The following is a 23,896-nucleotide window of genomic DNA, read 5'->3' on the forward strand; positions in this document are numbered from 1 at the left end:
GTGAAGGAGCTTGTCTGGAGTTCCCAAAGTGTGCTTACTTGCTTTTGGTAGCCTATCTCTCACCCTGGATCTGTGAAAGGAAGCCAACTTCTTTTGCCATTATAGAATTTCTCCTGGATCTATAAACTTCAAATAAAATCTCTTCCTCCATAACTGTGCCTAGTTTTGAAGCTTATCTCAGCAACCTGAAGCTTATACTTCTTACCTACCAGTGAATCATTCTTCCCTTCTCCCCTAAAATCACTGGCCAGTAAACATTCTTAGTGTTTATGAATCTAGAATCAGCTCAGGAAGAACTGAGTTCCTTTCTGCTTATGATTTTATACAAGTGCTGTAACTGGCCTTGTTCTAGGAGCCATCAAAGGAAAATGCACAATATAAAAGACAAGGTAGCAGGTTAACTAATTTTAATGAAACAAATTATTGTACAATAAAATTTTGTAAACATTCACAAACAAAAAAACCTTTCAACCTTTTTAGGAAATGTAGAAACAAATAATTGAGAACATCCACATGGACATCACTGGAACTGAAGATTAGTATTTTGGTCTTTTCACTTCAACTCTGTAATGGAGGGAAAAACAAGATAGCATAAGAGCAATACACTGAGCAGTTCCTACCAGTACCAAAGAAAAAGAATGCTGCTGCTCACCCATCAGCTTCCATCTTCTTCCTCTTCTCAATGATCTGAAGAGAAAACAAAATGGTAATTTATAGGCATTGTGAACTAAAGCTCCCAGAAAACAGCTGGCGTCACCTACTTCCAGCAAGGCTGAATGGATTGATAAAGCCATGATCAGAGAGAGATGGAATGTTCCAAATCAAAGCCAAATTACCTTGAGCTGCCTTTAACCCCATAATAGCCATTTATTCCCACTTCTGTGTCTGAACTAACATCCTGATGACTATCAGTTGATCAGGTATGCAAGTACAGATCCCCAGCTTAAGGCTGGAGAGATGGCTCAGCGGTTAAGATGCTTGCTTGTAGAGCCCCAGCTTCCAACAAGCCAAGGGCTAACAATGTCGTCAGACAACATCTGAGGCCTTAGATGGAAATTTCCTCACTTTGCTATAACTTGCCTACCTGATGGCCAGCCAGTATTTTGGCTTGATTTATGACTTTTTTTTTTAAAGTAGGGTCTCACTGTAACCCAGGCAGACCTGGAATTCACTACGTAGTCTCAGGCTCTCAGGTTGGCCTCAAACTCACAGTAATCCTCCTACCTTTGTTTCTTTAGTGCTGGGACAAAAAGCATGTGCTACCATACCTGGCTATGACTTTCTTTTTTTTTTCTTCTGTAACTATAAAGCCTTCATGAAATTGGAATATGGAATTTGGAGTAACCTAAATCTGTGCTTCCAGGCCAGGGCCACTCATATTTGGCTCCAGAATAAATTCTCTTATCCCCTTTAAGGTGACAGCTATGTTCATGCCCCTCCTTTCCTGTTTCTGGATCTGTGGGCTAGCATCTCTTCCCAGATGAAAACCTTCCACTTAAGGAAGTCCACTTCACTTACTGCACTAATCTTCTTCCACTGGCGATCAAGCTCTGCCTTATCATTGGTTTCTTTGAAGCGCCTGGTTTTCCGTCCTTCAGACATCTTGATACCATACTGGAATGCAGCCCTGAAAAGGCCATTGGGGAAAGAAGGCATTAGAGGTTACATAGCAAAACAAAGGCTTTCTTGCAAGGACCCTGCACAGAGTACCCTATTTGAGGACTTCACAGCCAGACTACATCCTCTAACCTGACTGTGGGCCAGATCACCAAACTCCTACCACCCTCCTCACTCTGCTCATACTTAGGATCAACTCACTTTGGCAAAGCTTCTTTGTTATTCATATATTCACTGTATTCTTCCTGAGTATCAAAGTCCCAGCGGCCTAAGGGGCCCTTCTTGTTACCCTGTGATAGTACAGAATAAGCAGATGGGAAGGAAAAGACATCAGTGGAAAAAGAATTTTATCTCTGAATAAAATGAGATTCCCACAATCCCAGGTACTACCATTAATAAATCCTACCCTAACAAATATTATGTTTCCTATGTACTTATAAGGCAGGCATTACTCTAAACACTAACATATACCTTGATTCTCACAAAAACCTCTAAATTGGGAATTATATTATTATTTTCCTAATGAAGAAACTATAACCATTTTCAAAAAGAGAGTCAGATGTGGTGGTGCACACCTTTAATCCCAGCACTGGGAAGTTAGAGGTAGGAGGATCACCTTGAGTTCAAGGACACCATGAGAGTACATAGTGAGTTCCAGGTCAGCCTGGGCTAGAGTGAGACCCTACCTTGAAAAACCAAAAAAAAAAAAAAAAAAAGAATCATTTAACCATATATAATGGTTCATGCCAATAATCCTAACATGTAGAAGGTAGAAGCAGGAGAATCGGGGATTGGAGATCAGGGATCAGGAGTTCAAGATCATCCTCAACCATGTAGTGAGTTTGAGGATAGTCTGGGTTTTTTGTTGTTGTTGTTTTTTGTTTAAAAAGGAACCACATACAGACAAAACAAAAGCCATCCTCTTACCCAACCACTACAGTACACTAAGAACAAGGGAAGTGGAGAAAAGTACATGAGATTTCTTCCAAACTAATGATGTTGGTAGTGGGTTTTGTGTGATGTGTGTGCCTCATGCACTTAAGTGTGGTGCCAGAGGAAAAATGTTGATATCCTCTACTCACCCATGTATTTCCTTAAGATGGAGTCTCTCTCTAAACCTAGAGCTATCATTTTCATGAGTCCCAGTGATTCTCAGGTCTCCACTGCCTATAGGACTGGGGTTACCAGCATGTATATTTATGCTCAGCTGCTTACAAGAGTTTGGAAAATTGAACTCTGACACATGCATCACCTTGTGCATCAGGTTTACATGGGTCTTGGGGAATTGAACCTGGGTCCTTTGGCTTTGCAGGCAAGTGCCTTAACTGCTAAGCCATCTCTCCAGCTCAAGCTGTTCTTTTTTGAAGGCTAGTGAAGACTAAAATGCTCAGTGAACCTAAGTGAAGTAATCTTTGCTTTTTGTTTGGTGGGGGGAGAGGGGAGAATCCAATTTTGTTTTCATTACATTACACCTCACTGCTTTCTTATGTTGTACCAAGGTTATTCATTTCTTTGTGTCTCTTCTCCCTCATAGACTTTTCCCACCATCCTGAAAGTTAGGCACAATAATTTGTAATAATACATTTTTCCCCCAATAGGACAAATATTCCACTAGCAGTTACTGATTACTTTCCCAAAGTTAGTTTCTTAGTAACTAGTTTAACAAAATGTTTCTTGCTAGGTTTCAAAGAACAAAGGTTTCTGGCCCCTTGGAATTTAAAAATTTTTTCCTTAAAATTTGCCAATTTTGGGCTGGAGAGATGGCTTAGCGGTTAAGCACTTGCCTGTGAAGCCTAAGGACCCCGGTTCGAGGCTCGGTTCCCCAGGTCCCACATTAGCCAGATGCACAAAGGGGGTGCAGGCGTCTGGAGTTCATTTGCAGAGGCTGGAAGACCTGGCGTGCCCATTCTCTCTCTCTCCCTCTATCTGTCTTTCTCTCTGTGTCTGTCGCTCTCAAATAAATAAATAAATAAATTTTTAAAAAACTTTTTAAAAAAATTTGCCAGTTTTTACAACAGCAAATAAACATATATGAAAGCAAGCTCGCAGCACAAAAAAAAAAAAAAAGAAGAAGAAGAAGAAGAAGAAGAAGAAGAAAATTGAACTCTGGTGGTTTTAGGCCCTCATGCTTGCACAGAAAGCTCTTTACTGCCGGAGAGATGTCTTAGCAATTAAGCGCTTGCCTGTGAAGCCTAAAAACCTCGGTTCAAGGCTCGATTCCCCAGGACCCACGTTAGCCAGATGCACAAGGGGGTGCACGCATCTGGAGTTTGTTTGCAGTGGCCGGGGGTCCTGATGCGCCCTTTCTCTCTCCCTCTCTCTATCTGCCTCTTTCTACCACTCTCAGATAAATAAATAAAAATAAATTTAGAAATTAAAAAAAACAACTCTTTACTGTTGTGCCATCTCCCCAGGCCCTCTGGTAGGGTTTTCTAATTTTTATTTGTTTACAACAGAGGAAAGCTTCAATCCTGAAGTTACTACTAAAGAATGCAATTCTTGGCTGGGCATGGTGGCACTCACCTTTAATCCCAGCACTTGGGAGGCAGAGGTAGGAAGATTGACATGAGTTCAAGGCCACCCTGAGACTGAATTCCAGGTCAGCCTAGGCTAGAGCAAGATCCTACCTCAAAAAAAAAAAAAGAAAGAAAGAAAAGAAAAAGAAAAAGAAAAAGAAAAAGAAAAAGGAAAAGGAAAAAGGAAAAAGAAAACAAAAAGTTTGCAATTCTATTTAGTATTAATGCTAGCTTACTGTCTAGGATGGGAATCAAAGCCTGATTCTTTGGTTTCAGGAAACAGATTTTTAGGGTTCCACCTTAATTATCTTACGTAGACTCTAAACAGTTAAGATGCTGCTTCTATGACTGCAGTTGAGCGAGAGTGGGGCCCAGGAAATGAGACATATTTTGGGAGCAGGCAAAGATATGCTTACAGAGTGACTGCTCAAAGATCCCAATATCCTTCTAACTTCATACCTGGTCCATTTTGCTATAATCCACCTCCTCGTCACTATCCACAGCCATGTCATCCATCCTAAAGAGAAACAGCAGGTAAACAGATGCTTTAGCTTTAGATAGATGACTGAATTTTAATCCATAAGCCCACCCAACTAAGTATGTCTGCTCCCTCAATTTGAAGCAAGTAAGTGTTCACCCAAGTAAGAAGTACCTGTCAGTCCCAAAAGTCAAATTTCTACTTCAACCCTCAGTAATCCTAACCCTTAATAGGGCCATACATACGTGGCTGGATAGCACTCTGCATAACTGTTGGACATGCCAAAGAAATCGCCCAGCTGTTTTTTGTCTTCTGGCTTCTTCAATGTATGTATGTTAAAGAAAACTCACCTCTTTCAGAAAAGCCTCAGGCAAGAGGAACAAGAATTAGAGGCCTGAACAAGACAATGAAAACAGATTCAGAAGCCATCTGTGACCTTGAATAGGTCCTCTGGAAAAGATGGAGAACATGGTTTCATCCTGACCAAAATCCAGCATAAAAAGGAAGGAGCAGAGCCAAGTGTGATGGTGCTGGCCTCTAACCCCAGCATTTGGAAGACAGAGGTAGGAAGATCGCCTTAAGTTCAAGGCTACCCTGAGACTACCGAGTGAATTCCAGGTCAGCCTGGGCTAGAGCGAGATCTTACTTCAAAAAAGTACATACAGGTAAAAAAGAAGAGAAGCAGACAAAGTTGGAATGAAAACAGAACAGCTCTCTACAACCCAGAAAGAGTCAAGTATGGGAGTGCATGCTGTAATCTCTGCACCCAGGAGGCAGATACAGGGAGATTACAAGTTCCAGACCAGCCCAAACTATGTAGAGATACTGTCTCAAGAAAAATAATAAATAAAACCCAAATACAAATTTTAAGTAAAGGATATGATTCAGTGCCTTCCCAACCAGTAGACCCAGCAAATTTTTCATTGATAGACTTGATCAACTCCTTGGCAGACCCAGGTGCTAGAAGAAAAGACAACTCTACTCAGCTTGATTTGATGTTCTCACAACCTCCTTCCCAGGAAACATTTCCAACTTCATTAAACCCTCCCCATGCCGGGTGTGGTGGCACACGCCTTTAATCCCAGCACTTGCGAGGCAGAGGTAGGAGGATCGCTGTGAGTTCGAGGCCACCCTGAGACACCATAGTGAATTCCAGGTCAGCCTGGGCTAGAGTGAGACCCTACCTCGAAAAACCAAAAAATAAAGTAAAATAAACCCTCCCCAACCCCTTATTTTCCTTTCCTTTCCAGACAGAGTATCATCATGTAGCCTAGGCAGACTTACAACTCTGTACTACAAGCTGGCTTCCTACCTCAGCCTCTGGAATTCAGAGATTATAAGTAGGCATAACCATGCCTTGCAATTTCAAACTTCTTTTTTGGTTTTTCAAGGTATAGTCTCGCTGTAGTCCAGGGTGACCTAGAATTCACCATGTAGTCTCAGGGTAGACTCGAACTCATCACAATCCTCCTACCTCTGCCTCCTGAATGCTGGGATTAAAGGTGTACACTACTACACCCAGCTTCAGATGTTTTAAGGCAACAGAATCCTTTTATTTTTTTGTGGGGGAGGGGGGAATTCCCAGGTAGGGTCTCACTCTAGCTCAGGCTGACCTGGAATTCACTATGTTGTCTCAGGCTGGCCTCGAACTCTCGGCGATCCTCCTACCTCTGTCTCCCAAGTGCTGGGGTTAAAGACGTGCACCACCACACCTGGCTTGTTTTTTGAGGTAGGGTCTCACTCTAGCCTAGGCTGGCCTCCTCCTACCTCTGCCTCCCAAGTGCTGGGATTAAAGGTGTGTGCCACCATGCCCAGCCAGAATCCTTTTATCTAATAAAATTTTAACCAAACTCCAATAACGAGCCACACTGGTTGAGATGACAATAGGATATCCAGAATATATACAAATAACACTCAGCTTTACCTCCAAAGAACTGAAGGAGCTATATCTAAAAGCAAATATTGGGTTGGAGAGACGGCTTAGCAGTTAAAGCGCTTGCCTGCGAAGCCTTAAGATCCAGGTTCAATTCCCCATGATGCACAAAGTGGTACATGCTTCTGGAGTTCATTTGCAGTAGCTGGAGGTCCTGGCACACCCATTCTATCTCTTTCCTCTGTATCTCTCTCTCTCCGCTTGCAAATACATAAATATAAAAGCAAATATTCCCTGTCATTGCCCAACAAATTTATCTTGCCTAGTTCATAAAGTAAGACATGGTTCTTATGACAGCCCAGAACTAGGAAGTCCCCTCATCCCACCTTTACCACCACTGACTGGTAGGACCCCACAGAGAAAGTAGGACTGTTAGAGCCAATGCAAGATGCTGTGGAACCCACCTTTGTCAACATCGATAGGCTGAAAAGAAAACAAAAACTCAGGTAAGTGTCATTGTAAAGGAATGCACTCATTCCTCCCCAAGTCTGAATCAATTCCATAGTCTACCCTTCTGCCATTTCCAGGACAGCTTCTACCTGGGGTTAGTTGATTCAGTTGCTATTGTGGAGCCACAAAACAACTAGACCAGAAGGGTCCTACACCTGGCAACACGGGCAGAGAGGGCAGCTTCAACATCTGGTACCAAGGGCCCACATCTCACCTCATCATCCACTTTTGGCTTCTCAAAGTAGCTGTGCCTTTTCTTTTCTTCCTCTCTCTCACGATCACGTTCTCTTTCTCTGTCCCGCTCCCGTTCTCGTTCCCGGTCCCTGTCCCTGTCTCGCTCCCTTTCCCTTTCTCGTTCTCGGTATCTCTCCCGTTCCTTGTCCCGAGGTGTCTTGGTTGTAGAGGGTACATAATCCCCAATGTCTTCAAAAATACTAGGAAAACAGAAATCACTAGTTGCTAAAGTCATACATACTGCTATTTATTCTGGTCAGTTCTACAGATTCTTACACCACACCATAGCCTCTCCAAAAAGGCAAAAGACAAGAAACACTGATCCCCTTGCTCACATGAAGTGCTGGGGCTAAGATACATACTTCATGTCTGCCTCAGGAGGTTTCTTCTCTTCCAACTTTCCTACAAAGCAAAGACAGGAATCAAGAACAGCTAGCTTCCAACACCCTTTGAGAGTTTTTAAACATTTGCACTTATTTGCAAGCACAGCGAGATAAGAGACTGACAGAAAGAAAATGAGCATGTCAGGGCCTCCAGCCACTACAAACTCCAGATGTATGCGCCACTTTGTGCATCAGGCTTTATGTGGGCACTGGGGAATTGAACTCCAGTCATTAGGCTCTACAGGCAAGCACCTTAACCACCGAGCCATCTCTCCCAACCCATCCTTGAGGGATTTTAAGCATTTTTATTTAGTTGCATGTATGTGTGCCAGGGTCTCTTGCTGCTACAAATAAATGCTTTATGTGAGGTAGCTGGGGAATTGAATCTGAGATGACAGGCTTTGTAATCAAGTGCCTTTAACTGCCAAGCCATCTTCCCAGCCCTAACTGTGGGGGTTCTTTGGAGACAGTTTCTGACCCTAGCTTGGGCTGGCATGGAACGCACTCTGTAGCCCAGGCTGGCCTCAAACTCATGGCAATCTTTCTGCCTAAGCATCCCAAGTCATGAGATTACAGGCATGAGCCATTACACTTAGCTTCAATTTCCTTTTAAATACCTTCTGTTAGAATGGACAAAATCAACCCATGCTTCCTTCTTTGTGCTTCAAACCCAACCAATGCTTTCTGGGTGGGTTAAGAAGCCAGGATATTTGGGGGGCTGGAGAAATGGCTCAGCAGTTAAAGGTGCTTGCTTGCAAAGCCTAGTGGCCAGGGTTCTATCTATGCAAAGCCAGATGTGCAAAGTGGCACATGCTTTTAGAGTTGGTCTTGGTCTGCAATGGCAGGAAGCCCTGACATACCCATTTTCTCTCTCTCTCTCTCAGATAAATGATTAAAAAAAAAAAAAAAAAAACAGCAGCCATGATTTGGGTACATATCTTGCCAGTGCTCTAGTACTCCCATTTTTCTCTGCTTCCTAGGAACTATCCAGTGCCCCTTCAGGAATAGGGTTTCTCCCCTTATTCCTCCAGTACCTTTATCCTTCTTCTTGAGCTTCTTGTTTCGGGTACCCTGCCTCAGGTATGACAGGATCTGAGTGAGCTTACTAATGACAATGTCATTTGTCGTCAGTGTAGTCTGGGCCTGGAAAACCCCAAAAATAAAGACTATTAACCCTCTGAGCATTCTCTTCATGTTTTTCATTCACTTAAAATCAAGTTATATACAATTAACTGGGCAGAAAATATGGAAAATAGGGTGTAGTAGAAGGACAGTCCAGACTAAAACAGTATACAACAAGACCCCAAGAGAGATTGCTTAGTGGTTATGATGCTTGACTACAAAGCCTAAGGACCCATGTTCTACTCTCCAGATCCCACATTAGCCAGATACACAAGAGTGAGGCAAGTGCAAGGTCACACATGCCCACTAGGTAGCACAAGTGTCTGGAGTTTGACTGTGGTGGCTGAGGCCCTGGCACGCCAATTCTCTCTCTCTCTCTCTCTCGCTCTAAAATAAAAACTTTTTAAAGTTAAAAGTCAATATAAGGGCCTAAGAAGATAAATCAGCAGCTAAAGGCACTTGCTTGCTGTGTTCAACTCCAAGAAACCCATGTAATATGGATGCAAAAAGTGGAAAAAACAGGTGTGTTTGCAGTAGCAAGGGGCCTTGGCATACGTATGAACATACATAAGCAAGTGCAAATAAATAATTTGTTAGCTGGGTACAGTGGTGTATGCCTTTAATCCCATTACTCAAAAGGCAGAAGTAGGAAAATTGCTGTGAGTCTGAGCCAGGCTAGGCATAGTACAGAGTGAGTTGCAGGTCAGCCTGGTAGACTGAAGCCCTCCCTATCTTGAAGAAAAAAAAAGTTTTAGTTTATTCTTAACATGGGTCCTGGGGAATTGAACCTTGAACTGGGTTAGGCTTCACAGGCAAGGGCTTAACCGCTAAGCCATCTCTCCAGCCTCCTAGTTTTGATTTTTATTTGCTTGCATGTGTGTATGTTTTATGGATGCGTGTGCCACGGTCTCTTGCCACTGCCAACAAATACCTATTTGGCTTTATGTGGGTGGCTGGGGGTATTGAACCCAGGCCAGTAGGCTTTACAAGCAAGCAACTTTAACTGCTGAACCATCTCCCCAAACTCTGGGTAATCTTTTGATAGTTCCAGGAGTCTGGTTTAGGGCTGGGGATGTAGCTCAGTTGGTTGTGTTTGCCTAGCCTGCACAAAGCCCTCAATTCAATCCCTACGACCATGTAAACCAGGTATATTGACTGCCTATAACCCCAGCAATTGGGAGGTAGGAGGAGGAGGATCAGATACTCAAGGTCATCCTCAGCTACATCAAAGTTCAGAGCCAAAAACAAAACAGAGACTGTGGCTGAGATAAGAATACTAGCAGGGGAGATGAAGAAAAGTAAACTGGATTCAACTGAGACTAAGGAGATTAAAAACTGAACAGATCTCGGTGGTATGTTAGATGTGAACAGGACAGAGGTAAGGCAGATTCCCAAACTTGAGGATTATGACAGGCACTCAAAATTTGGTTACTCACCTCCATGGTAGGGCAATCAGCCTTGCTGCGAATCAGAGTGGTGGGAATATCTGTGTCTGCATATTCATCATCTAGGTCTACCACATAAGCCATGCGGCCTGGCAAAAACAGTTCATTTCGCTCATATGCTTTGCTCTTAAAAAGCATACGATAAACATTGCGGCCTACACAAGGGAGAAGAATAGCAAGTAGTCAAAGAAAAACTTGTAAACCATATATTATGAACCATCTATGCCAGACATAAGGCCTAAGGTTTGCTACTGAAAGGCCCAAGAATTCAGAAGCTCAGAAATACTATCACACTCCAAAGGGAGCTTAAGCGGGCCCCCTGCATACCTCAAACTCCAGGCTTTACTCTCTGTTAGAAGCAAGTAAAGAATCCCTCTTCTCATTATATCAGAGCCCGCTCCTAATATAAAACTAGGTAAAAAGGGCATGAGATAGCCCTCAAGGATGGGAAATGAGTAATAAAGTGAACCACTTATTTGGTTTCTGTAAATAGCCTGCACCATAAGCCTTAATAGCCCACACTGTAAGCCTTAGTAGCTCGCACCATAAGCTGTAGCAGCCTGCCTCAGACCACCAAGGTCATAGGAGGCTGATACCACACTCTGCTACCCCCACCTAAGGAATTGCACAAGTGCTGACCTCCAAGGTCATAGGAGACTGGAACCACGCTCTGCTACTCCCACCCAAGGACCTGCACAAATGCTGACCACCAAAGTCACAAGAGAATGATTGGTCCATGAGGGGCTTGAACAAAGTAAACTAATTGGCTTAGAAACTATGGGGTGGCACAAACTGACTGGCTAACACCTTGCAGGCTCCTGATATTGTTAAATGATTGGTCTAATGCACAGGCTTTGTTAGAAACCTTATAAAAACTGTCCTGTTCCTGCATTCGGGGCTCTGCAGTCCTCTACCCCTGTGCAGTGTACGACTGTGGGTCCCAGCATGCTTGGAATAAAATCCTCTTGCAGTTTGCATCAAGACCGCTTCTCGTGAGTGATTTGGGGTGTCGCCTTATCCGGGCAGAGCGTGGGGGGACCCTGCGGGGGTTTTTCCTACACTACATTAAATCATCACAAGAACCATATAGGATAGGTATTTTTACTTTTTAATGATAAGAACGCTAAAGCAGGCTGGGCGTGGTAGTGCACGCCTTTAATCCCAGCACCTAGGAGGCAGAGGTAGGAGGACTGCTGAGGGTTCCAGGCCCTCTTGAGACTACATAGCTAATTCCAGGTCAGCCTGGACCAGAATGAGACCCTACCTCGAAAAACCAAAAACCAAAAACTAAAACTAAAAGAAGGTAGTGGGGGGAGGGTTATGATTGAAATATATCATGTACATGTATGAAAATTTTCAATAAAAAGTTACTTTTTTATTTGTTTCTTAATTTATTATTTTGGGTTTTCATTTTATTTATTTGAGAACAGACACACCAGGGCCTCCAGCCAGTGCAAACTCCAAATGCATGCACCACCTTATACATTTGGCTTACAGGGGAAACTGAACCTGGGTCCTTAGGCTTCACAGGCAAACACCTTAACCACTAAGCTATCTCCCCAGCCTTATTTTTGTTTTTTTGAAGTAGGGACTGCTATGTAGCCCATGTCCTGCCTCAGCCTCCTAAGAGTTGGGATTGTTTAAGTGTGCACCACCACATACACCCATCCTACCTTCAATGCATAACCAATGAAGACCTAAAAGAGCTTTCTAACTAAGGGGACATAAATGAAATAACAAAGTCCATGTTTGAGTTCTATTAAGAGTATTACCTAGGAGGTTAGTTAGCTGGTTTGGAGGAAAAATAGGAGATTGACAGAAAAAAGCACACCATGCTGACATCACTAAGTTCTCTACGACTCACCTAAAATGCAGTCATTACTCTAGAAACTGTACTCACCAAGACGTGTCTTAAATTCAATTTTGTTTTCAGGATCCTCATCTTTCCTAGAAAGATTAAAAAAAAAAAAAGGAATTTTTTTTTACTAAATGTGTTCTTTAGGGCTCAGCTTTCTAAACTTTCAAGTTTTCCCCAGTATTTACTTTGTTTCCTTCTGGGGTTTTTCCATCAATTCTTCCTCCTCCTTCTCCTTGCTGGCAATCTCAGCTCGTACCTAATAAAGTTAAGTAGAAGCGTACAATTAGGAAAGTGAGTGCTGGAGAAATGGCTTAACAGTTAAGGCAATTGCCTACAAAGCCAAAGGATCTCAGTTCAATTCCTCCGGACCCATGTGAGCCATATGCACAAGGTGGCACATGTGTGGGGAGTTCTCATTTGCAGTGGCTGGAGGCCCTGGCGTGCCCATTTTCTCTCTCGCTCGCTCTCTCTGCCTCCCCACTCTCTCTCTCAAATAAATTAAATTTAAAAAAAAAAAAGCCAAGAGGAAAGTGAAGTGTACAGGGTCTTTACCATGCCTACATAATCAGGGAAGACTTCCCCAAGGAAGTAAAATTAGACTAATGTAGGGTGAGTAGAAATTACTCCTTCAGTGAGACTGCATTAAGCCCTTCTTCCAGACTTGATGGTTTGGACTATCTATCATGTGTCTCCCTCACCTCACAAAGGTTCAACAAGAGCATTCAACACTCTCTGGTATTCCTCTCCATCCCAATACCAGGATTCACTTTTTTCTTTTCTTTTTTTTTTTTTTTTTTTTTTTGTTAAGTTTTACTTATCTATTTGAGACAGAGAGAGAAAGGCAGATATAAATAGAGAAAATGAGCGCATCAGGGCCTCCAGCCACTGCAAACGAACTCAAGATGTGTGCGCCCCCTTGTGCATCTGGCTAATGTGGGTCCTGGGGAATCGAGCCTTGAACCGGGGTCCTTAGGCTTCACAGGCAAGCACTTAATGGCTAAGCCATCTCTCTCCAGCCCATTTTTAAATTTTATTTTAGTTTATTTATTTATTTATTTATTTGAGAGCAATAGTCAGAGAGAGAAAGAGGCAGGTACACAATGGGCACGCCAGGGCCTCTAGCCACTGCAAACAAACTCCAGATGCATGTGCCCCTTGTGCATCTGGCTTACATGGGTCCTAAGGAAATGAACCTCGAACTGGGGTACGTAGGCTTCACAGGCAAGCACTTAACCACTAAGCCATCTCTCCAGCCCACCCCATTTATTTTTATTTTTTTGCAAGCTGAGAAAGACAGAGAAGAAAGATAAACAAAGAGAATGGGTGAACCAGGACCTCTACCCGCTGCAAACAAACTGCACATGCATGCATCCCTGTGCACCTGGCTTTATGTGGGTATTGGAAAATTGAACCCAGGGCATTATGCTTTGCAGGCAAGTATGTTAACCAGTGAGCCATCTTTCCAGTCCCCATGACTTACCTTCTGAAGCAGAGCAAAATCCAAGCCTTTCACCAAATGGGTATGTTCCATGTCACCACCCAAGAATTTAGACTCCTGAATCAACTGTCTTCTCTTCTCTGCAGCTGATTTGTCCCTGTTCAATGAAAGAGGCTACTTTAAAATAATCCTTTGTAGGTGACAAATGACTAGTGAAATGGCTGAGTGGGCTCAGAGAAGGGTATGAGTCTAACATGATGAGGGAAACATGTCCAAGGGTTTCCATACTCACGCCTCAGCAGTGGGGCCCACAGCCCTATAATTAGCTGTGGTGCTAATCAGCTCAGTTTCCTCATAATCTTTGTTCACACCATCTCTCCGTTCCTTGGCACGGTCCCGGTACTTCTCTGCTAGCTCTCTCTCTCTCTCAATTTCTTGTTGGCGTAGCTTGGCATAGTAACTGTGACCAGAGAAAAGGAATATGGTAAGGCTCACCACCTGCTACCTCAGAGTCAATTCAACTATTCCTGCCTGTTTCCCTAATGTTCATGCAGCTCTGATGAAAGCCACTTAAGCTCTTGATAGTCCTCAACATTAGAAATATACTTGCTTCCACTTCACAAATGTACTTTCAGTGCCACTGTGGGTGATAACATCTGTCATTGCAAAACTCTTTAAAACCACCGAAGTCTACAAATTCTCTACAGGTTCAACTTTTCCACAAAGCAATTAAAAAATATCCTGAATTATCCAGGTGTGGTGGTGCACGCCTTTAATCCAGCACTCAAGAGGCAGAGGTAGGAGGATTGCCATGGTTTCAAGGCCACACTAAGACGACATAGTCAATTCTAGGTCAGTCTGAGCTAGAGTGAGACTCTACCTCGAAAAACCAAAAAAAAAAAAAAAATCTCCTGAAGTGCCAGACATGGTGGCACATGCCTTTAATCCCAGCACTTGAGAGGCAGAGGCAGGAGGACTGTCGTGAGTTCAAGGCCACCCGGAGACTACAAAGTGAATTCCAGGTCAGCCTGGTCTACAGTAAAAAACCTACCTCAAAAAAACAAAACAAAACAAAAAATCCTGAATTGTTATTACATTTTATATTTTGGATGAAAACACCACATTCATCCTTAATCACCAGAAGAGATGAAAAGCAATTTAGCAGGTTCAAAAGGTTAATGTCATATAAATAACAAAATTGATGAAAATGATGATGATGGCAGCCAAGATTTAATGTGTGATTTGCTAGGAACTGGTGCTAAGTGTTTATATGCACTATCATGGTTGAAATTCCTAACAGCCCAAAAGAGTTATTAATTTTTAAAATTTATTTGCAAGCAGAAAGTGTCTATGGGTGCACCAGGGTCTCTTGCCACTGCAAATGAACTCCAGATACATGCACCACTTTGTGCATCTGCCTTTACAAGGGTATCAGGAAGTTGAACCTGCAACAGGCAGGCTTTGAAAGCAAGCACCTTTAGCTGCTAAACTATCAATCCCCCCCCCAGCCCTGATACAAGATACTATCATTATCTATATTCTACCCATGGATTAGAGTTTACACTAAATATCCTACGTTGTCCATACTGAAATTGATGAAGGAGAGAACACAAAGTCAAGCTGACTCCAAAGCCCTACACTGCCATGCTAATTTATCACTCTTTTCCACTGAGAAAATAGAACAAGACAACAAAGTAAAAACCCAACCTTTCCAGGTATGGTGGTGCACGCCTTTAATCCCAGCCTTCAGGAAGCAGAGGTAGGAGGATCGCTGTGAGTTCTAGGCCATCTTGAGACTACATAGTGAATTTCAGGTCAGCCTGGGCTAGTATGAAACCCTACCTCAAAAAACCAAAAACAAAAAAGTTTATTCCTTTACCCCCAAGCCATATCCTTTCTAAAAAGCAATGACCTAGGCTACAGAAATAACTCAATCAGTTAAAAGTCCTTGTTTTCCATGCATAAGGACCTAAGTTCAAGCACCAGAACTCACACTTTAAAAAGGGGGGGGGGGGCGGGAGGGCGGGAGGATAGCTTAGCCATTAAGGCAATTGCCTGCAAAGCCAAAGGACCCAAGTTCAATTCCCCAGGGCGACAAAAGGTGGTGCATTTGTCTGGAGTTCGTTTGCAGTGGCTGGAGACCCTGGTGCACCCATTCCCTCCCTCCCCCCAAAATAAATAAACAAATAAAAATAAAAATGTTTAAAGGGATGGCTTAGCAGTTAAGGTACTTGCCAGCAAAACCAAAAGACCCAGGTTCAATTCCCTAGGACCCACATAAACCAGATGCACAAGGTGGTGCATGTGTCTGAAGTTCCTTTGCAGAGGCCCTGCTGTGCCCATTCTCTGCCTCCTCCCCTCTCTGCCTCTTTCTCTTGCTCAAATAAATAAATAAAATTTAAAAAAAAAAAAAAAAGGATGGGTGTGGTGGTACATGCCTTTAATTCCAGCACTCAGCAAGTAGGGGTAGGAGGATCACTGTGAGTCTGAGGCCAGCCTGAAACTACAGAGTGAGATCCAGGTCAGCCTGGGCTAGATTGAGACCCTACCTGTAGGTGACAGAGGGAGGAGAGCCAGATGTTGTAAAACCAGTTTATAATCCCAACACCAAGGAAGCAGAGTCTGAGGCAGGCTTACTAGCTAGTCAGTCTAGCCTAATTGGCAAGTTCCAGGCCAGTGAGACACTGTGTACAAAAGAGTAGATGTTGGGCTATAGAGTTCCAAGTCAGCCTGGGCTACAATAAGACCAGAAAAAAAAAAAAAGGATAGCGCCTGAGAAACATGCACAAGCAATGACCCTTCACCTTTTCTTCTTCCTTCTTCGTGCAGCTGGGTCTTCATCCTCATTGTACTCTCTTGGCATCCTAAAAGAAACAAAAAATTCACAGATAGTAAAATATATCCACAACTCTGAAAACCCATGAGACTTGAAGACTGCGAGAAACCTCAGCCTCCCAGGCTGAGGCAGGAAGATCACTAGTCTGGACTACGTAGCCAGGCAAACAAGAAAAAAAAAAAGAAAAAGAAAAAAATAGTTAAGTTTCACAGCACAGATTCACATCCATAATTGAATTGAGTACTTCTCAATGGACAGTAGGAATAAGGGAAGATATGAGACATAGACAGGATCACCAGACTTACTCATGGTGACGTGACTTAGAAGGTGGTGCAGAGGTAGGTGCAGCCCTTGGGGTCATGAGAAGTTTCCTGAAGTCTTCATTGGTGAGTTTTGATCTATAAGAAATAACAAAGATGTTTTTTTCAGTTAGTGTATGAAATAGAACAGAAACAAGTAGAAAGCATGGTAAACTTTACTAGTACCATGGGAAATACAAATGAAAACAAGGAAATATTACTTTTAACATAGTTTTATTAAATCAGTATGAATGAAAATTTTAGGACATCAATACTCTCGCATGGGTTCAGGAAACATAAACCAGTATGATAACTATGAAAGGCAATTTGGCAGTATTTATTAAAGAAAAAGTGTACATATATAAAATCAGCAACTCCGTTTATCTTTATTCAGCCTAGACAATTAAAGGTCATAGGTACATAAGGAGATTCAACTCTAGCCTGGACAATAATTTAAAAGCTGAGCTGGGCGTGGTGGCACACGCCTTTAATCCCAGCACTTGGGAGGCAGAGGTAGGAGGATCACCGTGAGTTCGAGGCCACCCTGAGACTACATAGTGAATTCCAGGTCAGCCTGGGCTAGAGTGAGACCCTACCTCAAAAAAACAAAAAAAAAATAATAATAATTTAAAAGCTGTTAACAATCAAAATGTCTATTAATTACTGCTGAGCTATCTCCTGAGCCCTGGACCATCTTAATCAGTATACTAACAAGGATTCTCTCCTTGACCAAACTAGAGTCAGGCTCTTTTTTTTTTTTTTTTTAAATATTTTTGTTCATTTTTTATTTATTTATTTGAGAGCGACAGACACAGGGAGAAAGACAGATAGAGGGAGAGAGATAGAATGGGCGCGCCAGGGCTTCCAGCCACTGCAAACGAACTCCAGACGCGTGCGCCCCCTTGTGCATCTGGCTAACGTGGGACCTGGGGAACCGAGCCTTGAACCGGGGTCCTTAGGCTTCACAGGCAAGCGCTTAACCGCTAAGCCATCTCTCCAGCCCCAGTCAGGCTCTTTTTGAGCCCTTTTCTGACGAGGGCTTTTGTTTAGCCTGAAATCATTTGAAGCCAATTTAATAAGAAAACTCCCATTCTTGCAATGTAGTCAAGCTCTCTTCTCCTATCGTGGTGTCTATATAAGTTCTTTTCTCCAAGGAAGATTTTATTAAACAATATTGTAATAGGATCAAGAGTATTGACAATACAAGAGACTGACTTCAACGCCAACAGAACTAAAACAAGAAGAGATTTATAGAAAAATACCAAGAGGAACCTGGTTAGATACTGGGGAGAAGGCTCAATTCTTTGCTAACACATAGCTCAGCAATACAAATACAAGACTTAGTCAAAAATAGAATTCAGTCCCAGCACTTGGGAGGAAGAGGTAGGAGGATCACTGTGAGTTCAAGGCCACCCTGAGACTACATAGTGAATTCCAGGTCAGCCAGGGCTAGAGTGAGACCTTACCTTGAAAAAAACAAAACAAATAAAAGAAAAAACAGAGTTCAGAGCCAGGTGTGGTGGCACAAGCTTTAACCCCAGCACTTAGAAGGCAGACATAGGAGGATTGGCATGAGTTCAAGGCCAGCCTGGGACTAGAATATGAGGTCCACCTGGGCTAGAAAGAGACCCTACCTCAAAAAAAAAAAAAGAAAAAAGACAATGCCAGGTATGATGGAGCATGCCTTTTATCCTAGCACTTGGAGCACTTGAGAGGCAGAAGTAGGAGGATTGCTGTGAGTGGGAAGCCACCTTGAGATTACATAGTGAATTCCAGATCAGCCTGGGCTACAGGAAGACCCTACCTTGGGGAAAAAAGAAAAAAACAACTAGGATTCTTAGGTTGGGTCTTGGAGGCACAAGCTTATAATCACAGTACTTGGGAGACTGAGGCAGGAGGATGATCAGTTTGAGACCAGCCTACACTACAGAGAGATCTTGTCTCAAAAAAGAAAAAAAGAAAAAAAAAAGTAGAAAATAGCCAGGTATAGTGGTACACACTTTTAATCCCAGCACTTGGTAGGTAGAGGTAGGAGGATCACTGTGAATTCAAGGCCAATCTGGGACTGCAGAGTGAGTTCCAAGTCAGTCTGGGCTACAGTAAGACCTTATCTTGGAGGGTTGGGAGATTAAAGAAAAGAAGAGAAGCCACACATGGTGATTCATGCCTATTTTTTTTGTTTGTTTGTTTGTTTTGTTTTTCCAAATAGGGTCTCACTCTAGCCCAGGCTGACCTGGAATTCACTATGGAGTCTCAGGGTGGCCTCAAACTCATGGCAATCCTCCTACTTCTGCCTCCCGAGTGCTGGGATTAAAGACGTGTGCCACCACACCCAGCTCATGCCTATTCTTGCAGCACTTAGAAGACTGAGAAAGAAGTACTATGAGTTTAAAGCCATTCTGGGTTCAATTCCCTAGCACCCACATAAAGCTAGATGCAAAGTGACATATATGTGTCTACTTGTTCACTTACAACAGCAAGAAACCCTAGCCGGGTTTCTCTCTTCGATCTTCCTACCTCTGCCTCTGGAGTGCTGAGATTAAAGGAATGGGCTTGTATATTGTATATTCGGCACCCCAATTTTTTTAAATTTTACCTTTTATTTCTCCCTCTTCCATTAATTTCTCTTGTCTCCTCTCCCCCATCCCTTTTTTCATTGCACCCCTTCTCTTTGACTAGTCTCTCTTCTATTTTCATGTCTTTTTTCCCCCTCCTGCATCATCAGTGACAGCAATTTGATGGGGTAATAGTACACAAATATTATGCAGACTCTGAGGGTTAGTCTATAATCACAATGCTTTTGAAACACTGACACCAAAAGGGATCAGTGTTGTATACCTTACAAAATCAAGCATATTATATTGGAATAGTAAATTAATTTATCGTAAGATTTTTGGAGGGAAAACACAAATTCAGGAATGTGTATTTTGAGGTTGAGTCTCTCTCTAGCTCAGGCTGACTTGAAATTCACTCGGTAGTCTCAGGATGGCCTCAAACACAGAGACCCTCCTACCTCTGCCTCCTGAGTGCTGGGATTAAAGGCGTGCACCACTAAGCTCGGCCTAGCTTTTTCTGTTGTAGTTTGTTTTTCGAGGTAGGGTCTCTCTCTAGTCCAGGCTGACCTGGAATTCACTATGTAGTCTCAGCGTAGCCTCACGGTGATCCTACATCTGCCTCCCAAGTGCTGGGATTAAAGGCATGTGCCACCATGTTAGCTGGCTTATTATTCTTTTGTAAACAACCTTCTGTGACCTTCCTGAACATCTTAGTTGACACGATATTCACAATTCTTTCACCATCATCTTTTCCATGATCATAGGACAAAATACTCACTGGTGGAAAGAATGAGGATCATCCACATCGTGGCCATCTGGGGCCAACGGGTTGGAGAACGGCTCGCCTTTAAGAAAAAAAAAGGAATTGACATTAATGATTACTGAAAATCATCTTTTTTAAAAAAAAAATTTTATTTATTTGAGTGAGAAAAAGAGGGAGAGATTGAGAGAGAGAATGGGCGTGTCAGGGTCTCTAGCCACCATAAACGAACTTCAGACTCTTGCGCCCCCTGGTGCATCCGGCTTGCGTGGGTTTCCCTTGACTTTGCAAGCAAACGCCTTAACCGCTAAGCCATCCCTCTAGCCCGTAAGTCGCGTCTTAATGGATCATGGAGTGAACGGTAGGAAAGGCAAGTGAAGCAGCGATAGAATGAATGCAGCGTCCTAAGTGCCAAAATGGGAAAGTACAAGGGGCGGGGCGTCGCGAAGCGCATCCGGAACCTCAGGACTTAGAGGCTCTGGCAGAAGGATCGCGAGCCCCACCCCCACGTCTCAGAAAACAAACAAGTACGTGAAAAGCGCAACCCAGGACCAAGTCAGAAAGCGGGAGTGGGGGCGGGCTGGGGCAGATTCACAGGTACGTCTGTCCTCAGCCGCGAGAGAGCGACCGACAGAAAGAACTGGCACGGTTGCTGGGCCTCCTAAGGCCCCACGGCTTCGTCCGGCTCCAGGCGTCACCACTCCGCTTAAATGTAGCCACAATACTGCGCCAACCGTCCCGAGTCCGCGGGGAAGAAGGAACGATTGAGACTCACTGTCTCGCTCCGGCATTTTGTTCTTGGTCTCTCAACGCTAGCGAACCCCGCGGATCTCCTCGATAACACCGCGACGCCTAGCCCTTTCCCACAATGCCTCGCGCTCCGAGCCTTCCGGCTCCCTCCGGGTCGCAGGGTCGTCAGGCTAGATTTAGAGCAATGCGATGTCAGAGCGACTGCAATGCTCTCGTGTCATTGGCTAGAATTGTCCCCGCCCCCTCCCGTTATCCAATCCGTGGTGGGCTAGGGTCGGCGATTTCGCTAGAAGGTCTGCGATTGGGTGCTCCAGCATTAGCCAAGATGGCCGCGGCCGCTGCAAGTCGAGCCGTCGGGGCAAAGCTGGGTCTGCGTGAGATTCGCATTCACTTATGCCAACGCTCGCCCGGTAGCCAAGGGGTCAGGTGAGGCTTGGAGAGGCAGGCGGGCTTCGGGTCGCCGGGGTTGGGACATCGGCTCTCCGCGGGGCGGGGCGGGGCGGGGCGGGCGGCGGTGGGAGGGCTGTCACCCCGAGCTCCAGCGGCGGTGTCTTCGGCTCCGCAGGGACTTCATCGAGAAACGCTATGTGGAGCTGAAGAAGGCGCACCCCAACCTGCCCATTCTGATTCGCGAATGCTCGGAGGTGCAGCCCAAGCTCTGGGTCCGCTACGGTGAGTTCTGACCCCCAGAAAACAAAGGGCCTCCCAAGGTCACGCAAAACTCGAACTTCAGCCTTGCTTTTGCCGATGTTAAAACACTGGTCTATGACGCGGGGTACTCTGCATAGACGCATCATGTATATGGAGCTTTCCGGGTCTTGGCGTAGGTACCTGGAATTTTTGCAGTTCAAAGTGGACTTCTATGTTTAATAGAAGGTATCCTAAGCTATTCCCGTCAATGTAGGTCTTTCCAAATTACGTGTGGCCAGTGCTAGTTCAGACACTTCTTACTAATCACATAAAGGTAAATTTAAGGCTGGAGAGATAGCTTAGTGATTAAAGCCTGCAAAACGTAAGGATCCGAGTTCGATTCCTCAGGACCCACGTAAACCAGATGCACAGGGTGGCCCAAGCTTCAGGAGCCCATTTGTGGTTATGGGCCCTGGCGCGCTCATTCACTATTGTCCTTTTTATCGCAAATATGACAACTGCCATGAGTTTGAATCCAACCTGAGACTACATAGTGAATTCCAGGTCAGCCTAGGCTAGAGTAAAACCCTGACTCAAAATATTTCTTAATTTTTATTTTATTATTTGAGAGAGAATGGGCATGCCAGGGCATTCAGCCACTGCAAACAACTCCAGGTGCATGTGCCACCTCTGCTTAAGTAGGTGTCCTCTGGCTTCTCAGGCAAACGCCTTAACCGCTAAGCCATCTCTCCAGCCCCTACTAAAAAATAAAAATAAAAGGTAAATTTTAAGGCCGGGCATGGTGGCGCACACCTTTAATTCCAGCACTTGGGAGGCAGATGTAGGAGGATCACTGTGGGTTCAAGGCCAGCCTGAGACTACATAATGAATTCCAGGGTCCATCTAGGCTAGAGCGCAAGATCCTACCCTGAAAAACAAAAACAAAACAAAAAAGACTGGGGATATAGTTCAGTTGTAGAATGTTTGCCTAATATGTGAGACTATCTAGGTTTAAATCTCAACACCAAAAAAGGCACCATTACCGGTTATTTAACAGTTTCCCGTCCTCCGTTTTTTTGATTCCTACTTACACTTTGAAAATATCTTTTTTATTTAAATTTCTATGCATTTCATGTAACAAAACCTTTATTAACATTTTGAACACAGATTAAGCTATTGTTGAAACTGGTAATTTCTAAACTTTAATTGGGGCAAATGGCAAGTGAAGAGTAATGCCATCCTTGGCCATGAAAATATTTTAATATGTTACCAAACACAATAAATACTTATGCTGAGTGGTTCAGATTTTAACCACATCAACCATGCCCTGAGAATATCTGGGGGTGGGATGAGTCACACCGTAAGACAGATTGGTTCAACTAATGGACTTGGTAGTATGAGACACTGACAGTGGTCTGAAGAAAACGGCAGCAGTCTAGGAGACACTTTTAGAAGTGTGGGGGGTTTTATTTTTAGGCTTTTGGTTTTTCAAGGTAGGGTCTCACTGTAGCCCAGGCTGACGTGGAACTCACTATATAGTCTCAGGGTGGCCTTGAACCCACAGAGATCCTGCTACCTCTGCCTCCCAATTGCTGGGATTAAGGGCGTGAGCCACCATGCCTGCCAGCTCAGTTTTAAAAGTAGTGTATTGTACCGTGTATTATGCCAGGTGGTCTAAGGTAGGCTGAAGAATGGGATGGCCTTATGGAAGTTGTCAATAAAAAAAAAAAGGAGGGTCTGGAGGGATGGCTTAGCAGTTAAGGCATTTGTCTGCAAAGCCAAAGGACCCAGGTTCAATTCCGCAGGACACTCATTAGCCAGATGCACAAGGGGGTGCACATGTCTGGAGTTCGTTTGCAATGGCTGGAACCCTGGCACACCCATTCTCTTCCCCCCCCATCTCCCTCTTTCTGTCAAATTAATTAATTAATTAAAATATTTTTAAAAAAGAATGGTGTGGCTAGCTAAGGTTAGGCCCTTATAATATCTTGCTCACACTGTAATGCCTTTAGTAATCTTAAAGTGTCCATGAAACACTTTCTTTCTCATTGTGGCCACCCCGAATTAGTCAAAATTATCTCTACAACCTTTCTGATCTAAACAAGACTTTGAGATAAAGACAAAGACCTTTTATAATTTTGTAGCACTGGTGTACATACTACACACTTAAATCATCTCTCTCTGCAGCATTTGGCCAAGAGAAGAATGTGTCTTTGAACAACTTCAGTGCTGATCAGGTAAACAGAGCCCTGGAGAATGTACTAAGTGGCAAAGCCTGAAGTCTGTCCACCGAGGATTATAATCAAGAGCCCCAGAACCTAGGCTCTGCTGGACTGACTATGCTGTGGGAAAATGTGGTGTTATTCCTTATAAAGCTTCTGATGTAAAACACTGTCTCCAAATGTTCTTGTTCTCACTTAACCTCTCCCTCTTGTTGTGTAACCACTAAGGCAAAGGAATTTAATATAAAAATAAAACTTATAAACAAAAATTTTTAAAGAGAAAGCTAAGATGGCTTAGCGGTTAAGTGCTTGCCTGTGAAGCCTAAGGACCCCAGTTCAAGGTTCAATTCGCCAGTACCCACATAAGCCA

The 23,896-nt window shown here is 43.6% G+C and overlaps 2 protein-coding genes across 2 annotated transcripts; one reads left to right on the top strand and one right to left on the bottom strand.

Moving 5' to 3' along the window:
- Nucleotides 1-392: 392 nt before the first annotated feature.
- Ik (IK cytokine) lies at nucleotides 393-20,845 on the bottom strand. The gene is made up of 20 exons (XM_045132872.1): nucleotides 20,700-20,845; nucleotides 19,943-20,009; nucleotides 16,616-16,708; nucleotides 16,279-16,338; nucleotides 13,767-13,934; nucleotides 13,517-13,631; nucleotides 12,222-12,292; nucleotides 12,079-12,125; nucleotides 10,170-10,333; nucleotides 8,646-8,754; nucleotides 7,591-7,630; nucleotides 7,209-7,428; nucleotides 6,949-6,967; nucleotides 5,493-5,571; nucleotides 4,857-4,937; nucleotides 4,593-4,650; nucleotides 1,819-1,907; nucleotides 1,519-1,627; nucleotides 653-687; nucleotides 393-564 (listed from the first exon to the last, which is right to left on the bottom strand). Exons 1-20 carry the CDS (start codon nucleotides 20,713-20,715, stop codon nucleotides 537-539), a joined length of 1,668 nt encoding a protein of 555 aa, XP_044988807.1. The 5' UTR covers nucleotides 20,716-20,845; the 3' UTR covers nucleotides 393-536.
- A 97-nt stretch (nucleotides 20,846-20,942) lies between these two features.
- On the top strand, nucleotides 20,943-23,693 carry Ndufa2 (NADH:ubiquinone oxidoreductase subunit A2). Its single transcript, XM_004652416.2, has 3 exons — nucleotides 20,943-21,100; nucleotides 21,240-21,346; nucleotides 23,492-23,693. The coding sequence occupies exons 1-3, from the start codon at nucleotides 21,000-21,002 to the stop codon at nucleotides 23,581-23,583; spliced, it is 300 nt and encodes a 99-aa protein (XP_004652473.1). The 5' UTR covers nucleotides 20,943-20,999; the 3' UTR covers nucleotides 23,584-23,693.
- Nucleotides 23,694-23,896: the final 203 nt, after the last annotated feature.

Source organism: Jaculus jaculus, chromosome 13 (genome assembly GCF_020740685.1).
Source record: "Jaculus jaculus isolate mJacJac1 chromosome 13, mJacJac1.mat.Y.cur, whole genome shotgun sequence".
NCBI classification, from domain to species: Eukaryota; Metazoa; Chordata; class Mammalia; order Rodentia; family Dipodidae; genus Jaculus; species Jaculus jaculus.

Bases quoted from the DNA above. Each gene is read 5' to 3' on its own strand.
- Ik (XM_045132872.1), bottom strand. The intron at 12,126-12,221 runs GTAAATACTGGG...TAATCTTTCTAG, and splicing joins AAACCCCAGAAGGAAACAAA to GAAAGATGAGGATCCTGAAA. The intron at 8,755-10,169 runs GTGAGTAACCAA...GGGGTTTTCCAG, and splicing joins CTGATTGCCCTACCATGGAG to GCCCAGACTACACTGACGAC.
- Ndufa2 (XM_004652416.2), top strand. From the start codon at position 21,000: ATGGCCGCGGCCGCTGCAAGTCGAGCCGTCGGGGCAAAGCTGGGTCTG. The intron at 21,101-21,239 runs GTGAGGCTTGGA...TCGGCTCCGCAG, and splicing joins CCCGGTAGCCAAGGGGTCAG to GGACTTCATCGAGAAACGCT. The intron at 21,347-23,491 runs GTGAGTTCTGAC...CTCTCTCTGCAG, and splicing joins CAAGCTCTGGGTCCGCTACG to CATTTGGCCAAGAGAAGAAT.